This window comes from Coenobita brevimanus, chromosome 90 (assembly GCF_032717465.1).
Source record: "Coenobita brevimanus isolate Jiangsu-jjx chromosome 90, ASM3271746v2, whole genome shotgun sequence".
Taxonomy (NCBI): domain Eukaryota; kingdom Metazoa; phylum Arthropoda; class Malacostraca; order Decapoda; family Coenobitidae; genus Coenobita; species Coenobita brevimanus.
The window spans coordinates 36,731,803-36,752,283 of NC_137043.1; the positions used below are offsets into that span (position 1 = coordinate 36,731,803).

General features: G+C 42.0%; 1 protein-coding gene across 1 annotated transcript in view; it reads right to left on the bottom strand.

Annotated features, from left to right (window-relative positions):
• The window catches only part of Rbp6 (RNA-binding protein 6), a 992,472-nt gene that overhangs the window by 12,865 nt on the left and 959,126 nt on the right, over positions 1 to 20,481 (bottom strand). Inside the window, exons 13-15 of the mRNA XM_080281723.1 lie at positions 19,890 to 20,065; positions 17,312 to 17,483; positions 10,266 to 10,453 (exon numbers count right to left, since the gene is read on the bottom strand). Of these exons, the coding sequence (XP_080137849.1) occupies positions 10,266 to 10,453; positions 17,312 to 17,483; positions 19,890 to 20,065 (536 nt within the window). The remainder of the gene's footprint in view (positions 1 to 10,265; positions 10,454 to 17,311; positions 17,484 to 19,889; positions 20,066 to 20,481) is intronic.

A 20,481-nucleotide genomic window follows, 5' to 3' on the forward strand; every position in this document is an offset into this window, starting at 1 on the left:
ACTATGGGTCACAAAAGTATCAGCATGCAGAAGGCCTGACGCCTACCAATAACATTCGACCAACTGCTGATGTTGAGGGAGGGTTAATAGGTGTAATCACCAATGTGAACCATGTTACTCACTACATAGTTGTCTCCCGTGATACATTACTAACGTCTCATTATGAATGAACAGTGTCTATTTATATAAAAACAAATGCTATGTGTGTGTAAGAGGATATTGTTAGTTGGCGAAATATAACAACTGACATTAGGGGGAGAAATAGTAGTAGAATGGATGTGGAAGATGTGCAGATTGGCCTGGGAGGAAGGTAGAGTCCCGGAGGATTAGAAGTCAGGTATAATTATTCCCTTGTACAAAGGAAAAGGGGAAAAAGAAGTGTGTGGTAATCACAGGGGCATTTGTCTTCTTAGTGTAATTGGAAAATTGTAAGGTAGGATACTTATTGACAGAGTTAGGGAAATAACAAAGGAATTAGTTGGAGAAGAACAGGGGGGCTTTAGGAAGGGAAGAGCTTGTGTAGATCAGATATTCATTCTTAGATCTTTAGTGGAAAAGTTTCTAGAGAAGGGAAAGAAGTAGTATACGGCCTTCATGGATTTGGAGAAAGCATACGACAGAGTGAATAGACAAGGATTGTGGAAAGTATTAAGAATATATGAAGAATATGGGAAGCTGTTGAATGCTGTGAAGATTATGTATGATGGTGCTAAGGCTGCAGTGTGAGTGGATGGTGAACTGAGTCAGTTTTTCTCTTTGAATGTTGGGTTGAAACAGGGATGTGTCATGTCTCCATGGTTGTTCAAACTGTATATGGATGGGGTAATAAAAGAGATACAAGGTAGGGCATTGGATGTTGGAGTGGCCCTAGTGAGAGAGGATAGTGTTTGGAAACTCCCTGTACTGATGTCTGCAGATGATGCTGTGTTGTTAAGTGAAGACGAAGGGGAGCTGCAAGGCTTGGTGGATGAATTTGGGAGTGTAAGAAACGGAATCTAAAGGTGAATGTAGGGAAGAGTAAAGTGATGGTCTTTGAGAAAGTTGAAGTCAGTGAATGTACAGTGAGGTTGGATGGTGAGGAAATGGAAAATATGAGTATGTTTAAGTACTTGAGGAGTGTGATGAGTAAGGTTGTAAGTTTGGATGGTGAAGTGCTTGAAAGGTTACAACAAGGAAGAAAGGTTGCTGGTTCCCTGAAAGCAGTGATAAGAAACAGAGAAGTGAGCAAGTGAAAAAGATACTACATGATAGTATTGTGATACCAACTCTAACGTATGGAAGTGAAGCTTGGACGTTGTTGGAAAGACGCAAGTCAAGAGTGAGAGCAGTGGAAATGAGTTATTTAAGAGGAGCCTGTGGAGTCACATGGAGTGACAGGCTGACAAATGAGGATATAAAGGAGCGTTGTGGTGTGGATGTGGATGTGAGAGGAAGCGTCGGGAGGAACACACTGAGGTGGTTTGGCCACGTGGAGAGGATGGAGGGTGAGAGACTGATGAGGAGAGTGTATGTGAGTGAGGTGGAGGGGGAGGCCGAGGATGAGATAGAGGGATGGAGTGGAGAGGTATATGAGAGAGGGGGGTGTGAGTTGAGAGCAGGACAGGGAAAGGGAAGGGTACAGGGCGACGTGGAGGCGATTTGTTTGTGCCTACCTAGTATGGGATTAAGGCATCTGGCAACAGATAGATAGAGATAGATAGACACCAGGGCTACCAGTGTGTGGAAGGTTGGACGCTAATATTTCAGTGACCTTCGGTCTGTGATCCAAAATGTTTCACGCATATTATGCACCGATGCTTTTGGGACCCATAGTACAACACTGAATGACAATCCTCTCCAGCAGCAGACAGGCAACAGTGTGCATGGGAGACATCACCCATGCATCCTATGTGCAACACAAGGCAACAGTAACACTGGCTCACTAAAGTGCGTTTGTGATCATTCAAACTACAGTGAACCCTCATTACATCGAACCAACTGGGAGAAAAGGCTGAAGAAACATCCGACAGTTCAATGTAACCAATGTTTTGGTAAGGGTGGCAATAATGAACCAAGGCTTAATGTACAGTACAATAAATCTTGCTCAGTGGAAACAACAGAATTATGTCTAATCACAGTTTTATTTCAATTCTGTGTAGGTTAACATCTAATACTGTGTTCTTTTATACTGTATAGATAAACAGTATATACAGTTACAACCAGGTATGCGATGAAGATGTCAAGTGAAAACCTATCGCACACTGATTTATCATGAATTGATGTCGATTTGACATGGCTTTAATGGGGATTCGCTGGGGGGGGGGTCCAGGGCCCAAGGGGGAAAAAAAAAAGGGGGGGGGGGGGGGACTGCCCCCAGCACCTGCAGTATCACCACACTTTTCACTAGGGGTACATAATTTTCAAGTCACAAGTTCCAGTATATACTTCACACATGTTATCAGTCCACTCAATATTGCACTCTGCACTATTCGTTATGTACTTCCATTGAGGTATAAAGCTTTTAGATCAGATAATGAAGGTAATGGAGAGAGTTTTAGAAGGTATGATTAGAGAAAGAGTGAATATTGATGAGATGCAGTCTGGGTTTATGCCAGGTAGGCGGACCACTGATGCCATATTCATTGTTCGACAGCTTCAGGAAAAATATATTGGTAGGAGAAGGGATCTTTATTTTGTTTTTGTTGATTTGGAAAAGGCCTTTGACAGAGTCCCTAGAGAGGTGGTGAAGTGGGCAATGAGAAAGCTTGGCTTGGAGGAGTGGCTGGTTAGGGTGGTTATGGCCATGTATGTGGGTGCTCACACCCAGGTGAGAGTGAATGGAGATTTGAGTGATGAGTTTTCCGTGAATGTTGGTGTGCATCAGGGGTCAGTCTTGAGTCCCATGTTGTTTATCATAGTACTTGAAGCCCTTTCACATGACTTTAGAAACGGACTCCCGTGGGAGTTGTTGTATGCTGATGATTTGGTGTTGATTGCAGAGAATGAAAGGGAGGTGGAGGAAAGGTTTAGGAAGTGGAGAGATGGTATGGGGCAAAAGGGTTTAAGGGTAAATGCAGATAAAACAAAAGTGATGATATCCAGGGTTGGTGGCGGTACTGTCAAAGACGAGGGAGAGTGGCCATGTGCAGTTTGCCACAAGGGCGTGGGAAGTAATTCCATCTTGTGCGGTGTGTGTGATAAATGGGTGCATAAAAGATGTAGTGGTATCAGAGGTAGACTGCGAGATAATGCTGATTTTATGTGTACGGAGTGCTGGGGTGAGCAGGTGGAGATTGTCAGACGTGAAAGGATTGAACTTGCTGGTGAATCTCTTGAGTGTGTGGAAGAGTTTTGTTATTTGGGAGACATGTTGTGTGCTGGAGGTGGGGCTGGAGCTAGCTCTGTGGCTAGGGTGAGAAGTGGTTGGAAGAAGTTCAGGGAGCTCTTGCCTCTCCTGACATTGAGAGGACTCTCCCTACGTGCTAAGGGGTCTTTGTATGCAACATGTGTTAGGAGTGTGATGCTGTATGGCAGTGAGACCTGGGCAGTGAAGGAGGAAGACATTCGCCGGCTCAGACGTACAGAAATGACAATGATTAGGTGGATGTGCAGTGCGTCCCTGCGTCCAAGGCCTGGAGGGGCTGGGTTTACAATGGAAGAGTTGAGAGGTAGGATGGGACTGGAGTGTATTGGTGTTGTGATGAGGAGAGGTAGATTGAGGTGGTTTGGACATGTGGAGAGGATGGGGGATGATAATTGAGTGAGGAAGGTAAGAAGTGTTAATATTGGGGGTGGGGTTATGATGGGTAGACCGAGAAAGACATGGGACGAGGTCATTAAGTGTGACCTTAAGGTTAAGGGACTGAACATGGAGGCTGCAATGGATCGTGCAGCGTGGAGAGCCGCCATTAGGTGACCAAAGCCGACACATGCAAGCATGTTGGAGCCTTTAAAAACGAAAACGAAAACTGTTATCTGGCAACAGAAATGAGTTTCAATAACCCTGCACACTCAAGACAACAAAAGGTTGATGATCAAAGCACAAGTAAACACTGGGCTGCCATCCTGACTCAAACGCCTGACTGTCGGCATTCACAGAAGGCACCACGTACACATGAGATTGTCATACTGTACAAGGCCACCACAATTATCATGTAAGCAAATTCCACCAGCATTCACCCAAAACTGGGTATAACTTTTTTTTTTTTCATTCTATCAATATACTGTACACCAAGCCATCATACACTGGGTCGTGACTGTATTTTCAATCAGTAATAATAAACAATGGGGGGAGAGAGAGACTAAATTCCTTTTGTTCTGTCTGGAAGCCTTGTCCCTTCACTCTATCAACCCTTGGTTCAATATATAGGCTAATGAAGTTGTTCAGTTTTCCATATACCCAAAGTTAAATCTGATGAGGTTCTGTACAGAAAGGGTATGCTGATGTAAACAGAGGCAAGCCGGCAATGCTTTGCATTCCAGCAACCAAGGCATAAGCATAAGGATTTACCATTTGTTGAGCAGAAATGAGGGAAGTGGGAAATGTAAAGTAGAAAACAAGAAGTAGATGAATTAAGTGGTAAATAGTGTGAACAAAATTCTGAGGGTTAAATTGAGAACTACCTAACCTTTTTACTGTTTGGTCTCTCAGCACAATAAAAGTCTAATGACAAAGAATTAAATACCAACACTTTTTTTTTTTTTTTTCTTATGCAAGGAAGAAGGAACCAAAGGCCATGAGCCCGCGATAACAGTTCCCTCCAAGAGAAAAACAAAATACAATAGAGAGCCAAATTTAAGACCTGATCATTTCGAGATGCCTGGACACACTGCGTTTGAAAGACTGGAGATCATAGGCAGCACGAAATACAGACAGAGGGAGACAGTTCCAAAGTTGACACACACAATCACAAAATAGTCCTACGCACTGCAGTAACTAACACAAAGACCTGATCTCAATCTTTTAGTGTACAAATGTTATCAAAGCACGGCCACCAGTAGCTATCACAAATATCCCACAGCATCACAGACATCATAAACCAATTTGAAATGTCTGCAATTCCTGTAATGCCATAAAGCTTAAATAAGAAAGCAATCCCTTTTTGCTACAAATTTAAAGGCTTGAGGTAAAGTGGGTTCTGGATGTCCACCCCTGAAAACTTCCCTGTTCTACATGACAAAGATACAAATGTAAGAAGGGCCAAGCTGAGCTTTGGAATTTCTGTTGTCCTATGTTGTATATCGTAGGATGGGGCTATTCAACTCACTTCTGGCTATTTTTCATCATACTAAAGTTTGCAGTGCAGCAATTAGGGCACTTAAAAAGCTCTACTGTATAACTAATGAAACACAAATGATCCAACTTCATGTGTGAAAATGGTTTTTAACAGAGAAACACAGGAAAGCCATATCTGAAAAATAAAACTAATGTTTATCAACACCTGATGTGGGGCAAAAGGATTCGGTGGGCTTTCCATCAGTGAAACATTTGAAGTTTTCATTCGAATCACTCCAACCTTCGATGCTTCTTGCCCAGTATTGTCCTTTGGTTGTGTGCCCCGCCTGTGCGCTCCCCCTGCTTTAATATGAATCGAACCAGCCAGAAGTTCTGTTATATACATCGATTGACCCTCCTTCAATCCATGACTGCTGCAAGCGTTCAGCCTTGTAAACAACATACGGACTAAGATGTTTTCCACTAGCAGTGATGGACAACATGATGGGTGTTGAACTCTTCGTTGTATTCACAACACGCTCCGCATGTCTTACACCATGCTGGAAAATCTGGTAGCTTTCCCTTAGGATCATGCTTGATGTTGGTTTAGTCACAGTTAATGATGTTTGCAGGATTTACTCCCCTTAGGCTGTCTTCTAGCTTTTTCAAGTAGACCACTATGACCTCTTCAGTGACAGCAGCCCGCTTCCTTGAAATATTTTTTCATATCCTTGAGGACAGCAGGACTATGTCTCTTCAGGAAGTCATGTACCCAGTCTGTACTTTTTTTTTTTTTTTTTTTTAAGCAAGGAAGAAAGAACCAAAGGCCAGGAGCCTCCAAACCATTCCTTCCAAGAAAAAAACAAAAACAATACGAAAGAGCCATATTCAAGATCTGTTCATTTTGAGATGCCTGGACACACTGCATTTGAAAGACTGGAGATCATAGGAAGTAGGAAATACAAACAGAGAGAGAGAGAGAGTTCCAGAATTGACCCTTTGCATAAATGAAGGACTGGGAGTAATAGTTCACTCTTGCATTAGAGAGTTGGACAGAAAAGAGATGAGAGTTTGTTGCCAGGCGGGTGCTACGCGCCCATCGTAGGGGTGGCGGGATTCAAGCAGACAGTTCAGAGAAGCAATGACCACTGAAGTAATGAAAGAAAAGAGATAAAGATGCAACAGTGCAGCAAAGAGACAGAGGATGAAGGAAGCCAGTAAGAGGAAGAGAGTTGATGAAACTAAAAGCCTTTGAATCCACCCTAATGGAAAGAGCTGTATGTGGGAAACCTCCCCACACATCAGGGTTGTACTCTACACAGGGGTGAATAAAACCCATGTATAAAGTCAACAACTGTGCAGGGGTAAAGAAGGTACAGAGTCGGCTTAGCACACCTAGTCTCTTGGAAGCAGATTTTACAAGAGATATAATAAGATCTTGGGAGATTGTCCTTGAAATTCGCAATGTAGTGCCTTGAACTGTCCAGATGGTACCTGCTGAGTTACAGCATATCAAATGGCCCCAAAGTGCCTAGTCAAACTGCCTCAAGGGACCAAGTCAAACTGCCCCATTGGTCTAAAATCATATAAAATATTTAAAAAACGAAAGCAGCTAACTTATTTGGTAGATGGATAAACATTAATGACACTTAGCTTGTTACTATATATCTATGGGACAGCAGAGAAAATGCAATGAATCTTGTCTTTATTTTTGTAAATCACAGGTAAAAAAAAAAAAAAAAAAAAAAAAAAAAAAAAAAAAATCAAAAACTGATCACAGTTCACTTCCCTTCAGCAAGCTATCCCTGAATTTCGTTTACAATATAAACAAGTGATTCTAGAATATAGTACCTTATGAGAAAGTCGAATTTACCCGTATTTACACTACCTCAATCACCTGAGCCTCATTACCACCTACTGAGTCTAATTGCCCCAGGTAAGTTGAATAGCCCCATCTTAAGGTATGTGGTAGTAAGTATACTCCCGAATACACATGCATGAAACCCCCAGTATCCGAACTACAGTACCATAATCTGAATTTTTGCTCATCCAAATTGTCATCTTTTGCACCACAACCCAGTAACAGTATCAGTATTATGACTTTTATCTTAATTCCCAATAGGAAAAAATAATGCCACAAAAGATTCCTCAACTACTGTATATGAACCACTAGACACAATGAAATGCCCAGCCACCCTCTGAAGAGGGTGCTTGTATTCTATGCATCAAAACCTTTCACGCAATCAGTAGTCTTGTTTATCTGGAACAAACCTTCATTGGTCACTTGACATTAACCCCATACATTCAATATGCCGAGTTCTATCCAAATTCTGTAACTGGGATTGTGCAGCTGTACGTGTGCAGTGAGTATATTATGACTGGATATGTACTTGGAGGGGTGGCTACAGTTACACATGAGAAACTGTTGTAAGTGCGTAAAGAGTATTGTACAGTATGACATGACTACGTACTTTGGGGGAGAGGGCGGGGTGGAGTGTCTGAAGTCACACATAAGTAACCCTCTATGACCACTTGATATAATCCAATGTAACACATGTGTTAAGAAGAATCACCTGAATTACACTGCATGTACGGTACTGCTGTAAATGTGGAATGAGTATAATATTACTGGATATGTGCTTTGGGGACGGTGACCACTTGCTATAACCCCACAAAACCTACCAGATATGTTATACCAGTAATTAAGTTGGTATGGTACCTCATAAATAACTATCCCAAATACCTTTCCTTGACAAAACCACTTTGAATTAACAAAGTCCTGTATCTATCTGCTGCCACTGAGGACCCTGAACTTACACCAGCACTGGCTCCTATACAAATTAAGTCTGAAAGTGGGCAGCATAGTACCCGGTACATAGAGGGCAGACTTGGTTGTGTAAATGGGGCAGATCACACAAATATTGGGGGGGGGGGGGGCTGCAAGACAATTCATATTCTATGCAGACTGCATTAAGAGGGTAAATTTGGTTGGGTTTGAGGTCTGCAAGACACAACTAATATTCTCTGGGAAGATTTGGTTGGGTTGAGTATCAGACTTCGTGTAAATGAGGCAGATCACATGATTATTGGGGAGGGAGGGGGTCTGCAAGACACAACTCACACTCTATGCAGACTGCATTAACCCGTTAACTGCTCTATAAAGCCTGGGCTGTTCCAAGTGCAACTGCTCAATACAGCCCTGGCAGCGCAGGTAAATTCAGAATATAGTGCCATGGTGACCAAGGCCGACGCATGCAAGCATGTTGGACTCTTCAAAACCAAAACCAAAACCGAAAACCATACATTCCAATAGGGTATGAGACACTCTTCCATGTTCTTCCAAGGCTTTACCAAGGTAAATATTGAGCTAATACAGTAATCCCTATACTATCCGGACACCCACTTTCTGGACCCCCCATTTACCGGACAATGTGGGCCTGGACCTTCGGAACCCAAAAATGGCCAAAAAAAGAAAAAAAATCCCCCAAAAATCTTAATTTTTTTCCCACCCGTAGTTTGAAATGGCTGCACGGTGCCAAACAACTGTTTACACCAAAGCCCCTTCGCCCCTTCCTTCCTCCCCCCTCCTCAGTTAGGGTTGCCATTTGGTATTTTTCATTACCAAATGTGGGCCAATTTGGTATTGAAAAGTTCGTTTGGTAGTGAATCAGCATGATCCATTACCATACAGATTTTTCATATGTATGAAGATATAGAGAATGGAGACAAAGGACTGTCTGCTCTCTTTGATTAATCTGCTAGCATACATAGCGCAAAACTAAACATGCTGCTGATTATAAGGAGAGTGATTATTTCCATTTGTACATATAATTAGTGAAGAAAAAATGCTTCCTTTAAGAATTTGGTAATGAAAATTGAGGAGTTTGGTAATGTGGCCAAGCTCAGATCTGGCAACCCTGTCCCCAGTTACTGCCTAATCATCTTCGAGGGTGGATGTCCATCGCAATGGATGCCACACGTGCTCATTTTTGTGAATAAACAGTGAATAAACTGCAATACCTCGCCACTAGACCACCTGGGAATTTACAGTCTTGTGCAAAAATTTAGTGTGCAAAGGATTAAGTGTGGAGTGCACAGTGGCGGTTGAAACTGGCATGGCACAATTAAGAGCAGAATGTGCAGTTAAACAATTATAACTCACAGTGCAAAGAATTAAGTGTAGCACAACACTGGATTACTGTACGTGTTTCAAGAGCATTTTCACCACTACCAGAGCCTAAGAGGAGGCGGCCACAGACGTACTGTAAGTACCCTGTACACTTTTAAATATTTTCCATAACCACTTCTAATTCCCCATTCTCTGGTTCCATTTAATATATTTCATGCTTTATGCCCATTACTGGTGTGAACAGGGTCTTAAATAGGCTTAAATAAGTGCTATGCATGTCCGGTAGGGAGTTATTTAGGTGGCTTTCAAAGTTAGGCTGGGTTAGGGTCATAAGTACCAGTCCAGCAGGCAAAGGCCCACTTTCCAGATGGGACCACTTTCCGAACATGCCTTTGGCTCTATTACATCGGATAGTGGAGGGATTACTGTATTTCATTACTATATACTTTGGCATGTATTCTCTCAATTCCTAAGACAAAATTTGGCCTTTGGGAAATTTCAGGTTTACCCTTATGTCTGAGCACCATAGACAGTTCCAAAAATCAGCCATGAGCAGTTAACGGGTTAAAGAGACATGTTACAGGTCAGTGGACTGTACTCAGAATGTCATGTTAGGCTCTGGATAATTTGGGAAAAGTTGCACCAAAGTATTTCCAAATGATCTAAATTTTAGGTACCGTATCAAGGTCGAGGGCCAGAGCTAGTGGTTAGCATTAATACAGGCTACATTAAAACATATGCTCATCATTTATAGAAAGCACAGCTACCACAATATCACAAATTATCAGTTTTTCCCTATCCCCTTTCCTCTCCACATTGTAGCCTTCACACTTTAATAATGGAATCCACAACATAATACCAATCTTGCAAACCAGATGTTTGTGAAATCTGGTATTGTGCTTTCCATAAATAATAATTAACTAAAAGCTGGCTGACACTTACCCTGTTGACAGCAACTGGGAAAGATGATGGCTGAGGTGAGGCTGCCTGCACATACCCAACAGCAGTGTCCCCGGGTGCTGCTGAGAACACATCCATGGGACCTGGGGACCCAGCAGGACCAAACCCACGACTGGTGGCAGTGGCAGGAGAGGTGGGCGGTCCATAGCCCTGGGGGAAGCTGTTCATCACTGCAGGGAAGAAAGAGGACTAGTTAAACTTGTATCTAAAGACCATACATTAACCAGTTTGACTGTAACTGTTACAAAATAAACCAGTCTAACATTTACTGATAATAACAAGCTAATACTCATAAGCTGACATAACTGGGAAAGGTTAACACTGTAGGAAAGTATCAGTAATCAACTACTTATCTCCTTACTAATATTTAGGCTGATGCTCATGAAAAAAAAAAAATACATATATATATATTTCTTGCTTAGGCAATTATAATTTTAGTTTTATAGCTGTCAAATTTATTTAACATTGAAATTAGTGTGTGGCCGGTAATTAGGTACCGTACAGCAAGCACAAAAGAACAGAAATGTTGTGGCGAGAGACCAACAGACCCCACCCATGAAGACCCCATTTACCCCCTTCACCACTACCATAGGTGAAGTCAAGATTACTGCCAAGCATTTAGGTAACATGATCATCGGCTAATGATCTGTATTTTAAACACTGGCTGCCTTGAAACAGTCCTCTAACCATTTTGTACACGATAATAGAGTATGACGAACGTGTGCACGATCACTTTGATCTCCCTTTTGTGACAAAGCCTGTCTAGTTATCAAACTTTTTCAAAAGCCCATGGTGCTCTGCCCACCAGTAGACAACCCTAACTGTCTACAGTAAGACCTCAATATAACAGACTTCAATAGACCAGAATTCGCTTTTTATCGGAATCGAGGAGCTACCAGACTAAATTCCTATATATCGGAAAATGTCCAATAAAGCCAGAAGCAGTCCGGACTGCCTGACCACTTCAGCTATGTTCACAACAATAAGGTAACTAAAAGACATGTTTATCAGTGTGCAGAACAGTATTATTATACCATTTGATTAATGTAGTGAAGGTATAACACAGAACAGTACTGAAATGGCAGTGAAAACAGTTTAAAAACTGTGCAACCCAGACTAATGTCTGATATATCAGAAAAAATCCGGATTAGCAAGGGAAAGTCCTGATGTAGCTTTTATCGGAATTTCACTTTCGGAACAGCTTGGACCCCAATTAGTCCGTTACTGTGGGTCATACTGTATTTCAAAGTGCTTAATTGCTCTGCTCATCTTTACACCTCAAAGCAGTCATTGCATGTTTCCAGCCACCTGTGAAAGTAAATTTTCCAATCTTTATATTCTTCATTTTGTCACACTGTTTTTGGACAAATTGCAAGGGAGCTCCCATTAACAAGTGATAAAAATGTTATAGCATGGATTACCTTTCATACTTTTACGTTCATTTATGCCATCAAGATTCTTTGAGAATATCTTATATGTTACCGTACTAACAATTGTATAATTCTTTCATGACACCCAAATTCTGCAAAAATAACACATTACCTAAGAGCATGAAGTCAGGTTTGCTGACACTGGCAATGGTGTCCTATGGAGGGCAATGGGTTAATTCGGACATGGAACTCACGTTCCAAAATTGTTCAGGTTAGTTAGGTTAGGTTAAATTAATTTAGGTTTGGCTGCATTAGGTTAGTACAGACAAAAGATTAGTGACTGACTAAGAAGCTGAATCAACCTAAAAGCCCAACAGGAGGCTGCTTGCCACTGGTTTTAGTAACTTCAAAATTACACCTTCCTGCAACTTTTTAAACCTGTCTCAATGGTTCTTACATTATGGTATACTGAGGGAAAAAAGTAAATTTTATTCCAGGGGTTCTCTAGCAGTTGCTTTTTTTTTTTTTTTCCCATGGGGGGGGGATTACTGGAATTATCGGCTTTCAAGGTTAATTTTGTGGCAATGTTTGTTGGTTAAAATCAAGGGGGTCTATTACGGTTGGGTACCATGGGTTTGGTTTGGTTAATTTATTTTGGCCTTACTTGGGGTACTTTTGGTTTTGACCTTATTTCATGAGATGACTTTTTCTGCAGACGAATATTCTGAAAAACCACTTTTGATGCAGGTACCAACAAGTAAATGGGCCCATTTAAACCAAAAATAGCTTGCAGTTAGGGGTACAGTGCTTCCCAACAATTATCATGCAGTAATCACTAGACCATGATAACTTCGGGAATGGTAAACATTCATTGGACTGGGATATTGATAGTTCTGCCAAGAATCCTTGTTAAAATCATACAAATTTATAATCCAACGCTGTAAGATGACTACAAAAATTAAGTGAAATAACGCAGGTTACTGCATAATTTATATAAAATGCAATCTTCAAGCCAGAGAGTACACTGGCAGCCGACGCCATCTGTCTGCCGGCCAAGGAACTTGGTCACCGCATCACAGCTAATTATCCATCTTCTGCCTAATTCCCAGCAACCACACGCCTGCCAGTAACTCCCTGAACAACTACCATACAACTTAAACGCACGTACTTTACCAAACCACTGCAGTTACGAGTCCAGTCGTGAAAATCACAAGTCCTACCCACTCACAACCCAAACAAACACTCGAGGTTCAACTGCTCCACCTCACGAGTACTGGTCACGAATTGCCAGTTACTGTATTTTGAGAACCATTTAATTTCCTTCATTTACACCGCCCATTATTATTCTTTACCTAAAACCATTATTAAAATGTGTTGTTTCATATCATCTACGACAGGGCCCAGCCCGTACCATATTTGCATGGACTGCTGTGATATTCTGGATGCAAAACAAAGAGTTCCTTGCGCATATAGCTAGTCACCGATTTACTTTCCCTTCCCAGAGAGTTATTGTCAACCCAAACACTGTAAACATATAAGTGTGCATTCAATATAAAAATGCCTGCAGTGTAATATTTCTACTACGAGGTAGCCTACTTTTTCGATGTTTCTGTAAAGGGGAGTTAAGATATGCATTTTTTTTTAAATACTGATCAAACTAATGTACTGTGCAATACCAGTCATTATTCTTTTCAATACTGTATATATTTCCTATATAACCCCGGTTTCTGTCTTATGCTGTCAACCACACTATCCTTCAATCCAAGCAACCACCATTCCTGTACTCCATTCACTGAACAATACGACTGGTTTACCTTGACACTCGTAATTAAGTGTCCATTAATTTTTTATCCATTCATCCATTAACCAACGATCTATCGTATTCTATTCATCTATAATTTACTAAGCCCTCTCAAGTCCCAAAGACTGTCATTCTATTTCATTTATGGTGTATACTTTTTACATGTGCACTTGTTCAATTAAGCCACCATCAGACTATTCTCATTATCCCTTATTTAATCCATGTGTCACATTACCAGTCTACCAGGAAGCCAGTCTGTCTTACATCTTTCCACCCTCCCATCCGTATATTCCTTTTCTACCCATCACCATAATGTACCCACTGACCTTTCCATTAATTTATTCCTTATGTACCTGTATATATTAATCTGATAACCTATCTACAGCTACAAGTTCTGTCCATCCACTCCGTACTTCTTTATTAATTTCTGTCCTTCATTTACCCATTCACACAAATATATCACACTCTCTCATCCATCACTTCATTCCATAATCGTCCGTACAGTATAATAATCCATCCACTAACATACGAATATATATTTTTCTAGCCACCTGTTTCGCTATCGATTCGTTCATCTATTCAGCTAGTCATTCATTACATAACTAGCTAATCCTTCAGTTACCGTCTATCAATACACCCAAATACTATATACACATGCCAAAACACACAAAGGTAGACTATGTGTGTGTTGGGGAGGGTTGATGGCACACACACACACACACACACACACACACACACACACACACACACACACACACTCACTAACCATTTCAATGTTGTGACGTATTTTACTGGTTTATTACTGCTCCATCCATCCATCATCTAATCCTATGTTGCACCATGAGCAGCGTAGGAGCCCGGGGTTAGGCAAGCTGGCCCTGACATTTAAAATGAGTGACCAGCCTCACTCAGCCCAGAGTGGCATTACGTGAGCAATAAAACCAAACCACCCCTTGGATAAAAAACTGCACCGGCTCAGTCCGACTGGAGCGCCGTAATTACCCAATAAACCACCAGGCGCCATAATCTGGTTATATGGTTACCACGCAGCGAAGTAAGCGGTCATTCAGTGTAGTCACCCATAGACAGATGGAAGACGAAAGAATGAAGGAAAGACAAGAGGATGGAAGGGATGAAAGGGCAGTCACCTGAGAGCAGAACTACACTGAGTGAGTGGACGGTGAGCATCCCCACCTACCACCTGAATACAAACCTATAATGAGACTTATTACTGATACCTCTAGATAATTATAACTATTCACTTAAGGGGAAGTCTCATGTTGTGAAGGGGTAATTAAAGCTGTCGATTTTAACTCCTTCACTTCGACAGCACTTTCCTAACGTGAATATAATCGACTAGGGGTGGCATGGATAAAATACGAAATACGTCATCGCACAGAAGTTAACGGATGGATACATATAACACTGAATTAGTTAACTTTGTATCAAGCAACCTCGAAAGGACCATAACGTCTGTTGCTGTTTGCTTTCCTCTGTATTCTCTGTATCCACAGGAAGACAATATATACAAAAGAAAGATTACCATAACTACATAAATCAACCAAAAACATACATGCATACACAGGCAGCAGAAACATCATCAAGGGTTGGATGTGCCATCCCATACTATTACGTTCTATTTCATTCCATTCTCTTCTATCTCCACCCGTCACTACCTCTACCAGAATCTCACCTGTAATTCAGAGCCTGTGAGTTAACACGTCGTTAGCCGTGATGTTAATGTAGCAGCTATTCGTTACAATAAGACGGTGAGGCTAGGGAACTGACAAGAGATCGAGCTGGCTGGTTGAATACTGAGAGAGCATGATCAGGGATTTGGCACCCCCTTTTTAACGTGGCAGCATCCGGACTGACTCTATCAGATACGTTTATGTGAACCTACAAAACGTGTTGAATATTTTTGGCGTATCCGATAGAGCCAGGATTCCGGGGGCTTGAATGATGAGTGAATGGAAGTGTGGCCCATTGGACTGGGCAAATTTGGGCTGTCTGGACCAAGGACGTTTAAAGGGTGGAGGCTGCGTCAGGTGGGATGAATGAAGTCTATAGTGACCTGACCGGCCGCCATATTGTTGTAGGCTTAAGACACGTCAGGGCATGTCAGAGCTAGGCTGAAAGAGGGTTAGATGTCAGTTACCTGCAGGTCAGAGAGGAGGTACCTTTCCCTCTCTAGGCTGTGTGTGTGTGTGTGTGTGTGTGTGTGTGTGTGTGTGTGTGTGTGTGTGTCCGTTAAAAAGCCGTCTGTTGTATTGTAATTACCTATACAGAATACTATCATGTAATGACGGTTAATACGTCTCATACACCTAAATTTATCTTACGCGAACATCATTACTTCTAACACAGTGCCTACCAGCTGCATTGCATTTGGGTGTAACGGAAGAGGAAACAAGAAAGTTTGTTGCGAGAGTCTCCAGAAGATTAATGAGATGCTAATAATTTCCCCAAAGCCAGTTCTAAAATATTTCTTAACTTATAAAATGAGCCAGGATCACACTGAACTTTTTTTTTTTTTTTTTTTTTTTTTTTTGGTGGGGGGGGGGGCAAAATCAGAAATATGGGAGGATGCAACAATATCCTTCAGCTCGCCAGTTCACAGCAGCCTATAAGAAAGTAATGCTTCACAATGACACTGAGGAAGTGTCACAAGGAAACTGCTTAGCCTTAGAGGATATACCAATTTTGACGGCTTCTAGTAATTATCTAAGTGACATAAATGTCGATGTTCCTTCAAGTAGAGTGATTAATATCTCTGTGGACAAAAGCAGACTTCTAGATGATGATGATGAGTTACACAGTGAGATAATTATGATGTATTAGGAATGTAAAATGGTAGCATAGTTTCTTCTATGCTATCACCATCTTCTGAAAAAACTGTTGCATACATAGCAGGATTTGTATCAATGAAACTTAACAGGTCTTAGATGTGTGAACGTTGCTGCACTGCACTGGTTACCGACAACTGTGACAATTCTGATGCACTGATTATTAAGACAAAACAAAGGAAACCTGTCATTTCCCTCAAAAGATGTCATAGATATATGTTGCTTAAGTGAAAAGCTATTCAGAGAAAAAGCACTGCTTGCTAAACAAACACACTCCTATGAAGAGCTGTCAAGAAAAAAATATCACAAAATTATAACTTATGTCTTATCAGAGTGCTTAGACAAATCTGTATTTCCAAGCTTGACAGTACATATGTCAGACAGTGACCCTTTAAAGAATCTTGTGTTGTTAATCAAAGCAGTAACGGAGACATATCTCCAGGTAAGATACAACTATGCTGGTAAACAGTTCACTGCACGACAATCATCTCCTAAAGGTATCAAGAGCAGAAATGCAATGAATAAGCTACTATTGTTCAGTGGGTTGTAGAGCTGTCAGTGAATTGTTCATGTTAATGTAGTCATAGCATGCAGTAAATGGTTCACAGTAAGGTCATCGTTTCATTTAAACAGCTAAATGAATAATATAAATGAGTGTGGGAACTATAACTAGTAATAATAGTATGGGGCGGGTAGCTGCCTGGAGCAAGTCAACCTACAACAATATGGAGGACGCGCCAACGGCTGGCTTCACCTGACAGCACGGAGCGAGCGTCTGGTGCCGCCTCCACCCTTTAAACCTCCTTGGTCTGGACATGCTACTTCTCACCCTGCCCTAGGGTGGGAAAGGAGGTCCGGATGATGATGATGATGTTAAAACAAACAAAACAATCTCTCTCTCTCTCCTTACCTACAGTACCTACCTATCTATCGGTCAATCCAATCTATATGTCTATCAATCTATCTATCCATCCATCTATCTATCTCTACCCATCCATCTACCTATCTCACCTGTGGTCCTGAGCATGGGTGATGAGTTAATGTGGTCAGCCCTGGAGTGGGGTGCAGCAGCAGTCACCTGTATGGGCTGTCCCCTCTGGTCACCCCCAGCCCCGCTCATGGATACACCCCCAGCCAGGCCCGTAGAGTCGTAGTAGCTCCCTGCAGCTGCCAGTCGTTCTGCCTACAGGGTGGAGGTGGAGCAGAGTTAAATGGAATGGAGGTGGGGCAGAGTAAAGGAGACAGGAGAGCAGTGTTAGAGAGGCCGGAAGAAGGAAGAGTTTTATGATGGGTAAAGAAACAGGGTGGGAGATAACAGGATGAAGATGCGGGCGAGGAAGATGGCGTTAGAAAGGATAAGAGAACAAAAATAACAAGAAAATATGAACAAACTTAGATGAGACATGAGAAAACACGATGGGAGTGAGGATAGACAGCAAATGAAGGATAAAACAAGATGATGAGGGAAAAAGGTTAGTAGCAACAAGGAATAAGGAGCATTAAGATGGCTAAAGAAGGGAGGGGAAGAAAAAAATAAGGGGGGGGGAAAGGTGAGTGAAGGCAAATTACGATATATGGAAGGAAGTGGTGGTGGGGGCTGTACATGTGGTGGCAGGGCATGGTGAAGAAAAGGTGGGGAAGGTGGGTTGTTAGGATGTATATTACAAAGTGAGATGAGAAAACAAGTGGAAGATCTGGGTGGATGAAGAAGAGGGGATGACGTTATGGTAACTGAAAGGAGAAGAAACGAGAACTATTTGTGCAGTATTTGAAAGTATGGAAACCATAGGAAGTTAGGCTGGATAATGAAACAAGAGGGAGAGATATCAAGAGGGTATTAAAAATAGATCACTATCTATCTATCTACAGCCCGACGCCCTAATCCCGCAAAAGGGTGGCCGCAGACAAAACGCCTCCAAGTCACTCTGTCACCCACCATTTGACTACCCTTCCCCCAACTCACTCCCCCCTCCCTCATATACCTCTCAACTCCATCCCTCCACCTCATCCTCGGTCTACCCCACCCTCTCCCTCCCTCCACCTCACCTACATACACCCTCCTAGTCAGTCTTTCATTCTCCATTCTCTCCACATGTCCAAATCACCTCAGTGTATTTCTCTTTATCTTTTCAACCACATTCACATCCGCCCCACAACGTTCCTTCACTTCTTCATTCGTCAACCTGTCCCTCCTTATCACTCCACATGCTCCTCTCAAGTAGCTCATCTCCACTCTTCACTTGTTCCCCTCTTGCAAGGTCCACGCCTCGCTTCCATACGTCAGGGTAGTGATCACAATACTATCATGCAGTGACTTCTTAACTTCCATACTCACCTCCCTATTTCTCATCACTGCTTTCAATGAACCAACATCCTTCCTTCCCTGCTGTACCCTTTCACGCACTTCATCCCCCGACGTTCCATCCTTACTCATCACACTACCCAAGTACTTGAATGCACTCACATTCTCCATATCCTCACCATTCAACCTCACTGTACATTCTGTTACTTCATTCCTCTCAAACACCATAACTTTACCCTTGTTTACATTAACTTTCAGATTTCTCTTCCTACACACTGTCCCAAATTCATTCACCAAACCCTGCAACTCCCATTCATCTTCACTCAATAATACCGTATCATCAGCAAACAGCAACACGAATCTTCCACATCTCACCCTCATTCATTAGAGCAACCGCCACATCCACTGCCCTACCTTGCACCTCCTTTACAACCCCATCCATGTATATATTAAACAGCCGAGGAGACATCACACAACCCAGTTTCAGTCCCACATTGAGATCAAAGAACTCACTCAGCTCACCATCCACTCGCATCGTAGCCCTAGCTCCTTCGTACATACTCTTCACAGCACTCAACAATTTCCCCTCCACTCCATAACACCTTCCACATACCTTGCCTATCTATTTTGTCATAAGCTTTCTCCAAGTCCATGAAGGCAGCATACACTTTCTTTCTCTTCTCTAGATACTTCTCCACTAAACATCTTAGAACAAATATCTGATCTACACACCCTTTTCCCTTCCTATATCCCCCTTGTTCTTCTACAACTAGTTCCTCTGTCATATGCCTAACCCTATCGATGAGTATTCTACCACATATTTTTCTAGTCACAGCAAGAAGGCAAATACCCCTATGGTTACCACATACTTCTCTCTCCCTTTTTCCTTTGTATAAAGGAACAATTATACCTGATTTCCAGTCTTCTGGAACCCTTCCCTCTTCCCAAGCCAATCTACACAACTTCCTTATCCACTCCACAACAATCTCACCCCCATACCTCAGCATTTCAACACATTCCATCAATTCCTGGGGCCTTTCCCATCTTGATCACGAAGTATGAAAAAAAAAAAAAAAAAGTATAGTAAGAAAGAAAAAAAAAGTGCATTTATGGACACACATGGAAAGGGAAAACAGTCGAGGAGTTTGCACGGGCAAAGAATGAAGAAACTATGGAAAGGAGTTATACACCTGAGTAAAAATGACAAAACATGGAGAGGAATAATATTGTTATCGTATGTAAATGCCTGACTTATTCAAATACCAAAAGTGTACATGAGTGACTTACTGTGAGTGTGGGCGTGATGGGTGCCGTGGGTGTGAGTGTGGGCGTGGCAACAGCTCCAGAGTCATAGTAAGCAGCGGCAGCCTTGAACCCATCGGCTGGGGTCGGGGTTTGGGGGGACACGCCTGTTATTGAAGCTCCGGTGGCCGAGGGGAAGTATCCACAGCCCGCAGGGAAGCCTGGAGGAGGGGCAGGGGAAGAGAGAGAGACGGGACAAGGTTAGAGAGAGATTGTGGTGCAGGAAGAGGGTATGATAATAAGTGAGGAAAAATCAAGAATGAAGGGTTGATTGGTGGTGGTCAAAGAATTTTTTTGAAAAAATATTTGTCACGTAAAAATGGTGTATATATACACATACTGGGACACTTGTCAAAATTCATGTACATTTTGGGGGGTTATGGGGAAAAAAATGCGTTAGTCTGCTTTGCACACCAGCCGGATTAGTCCAGTGAAATGTTAGTAAGAAAATCCATGAAAGCACTGAGGGGGTAGAAAAACATGCTCAGTGCACACAGATTATTTTTGAAAAGTCTGTGTTTAGTTTTCTCCCGAGGAAGAGCGAGGCATTTGGATTTGCTTTGCTTTCAAGTACAGT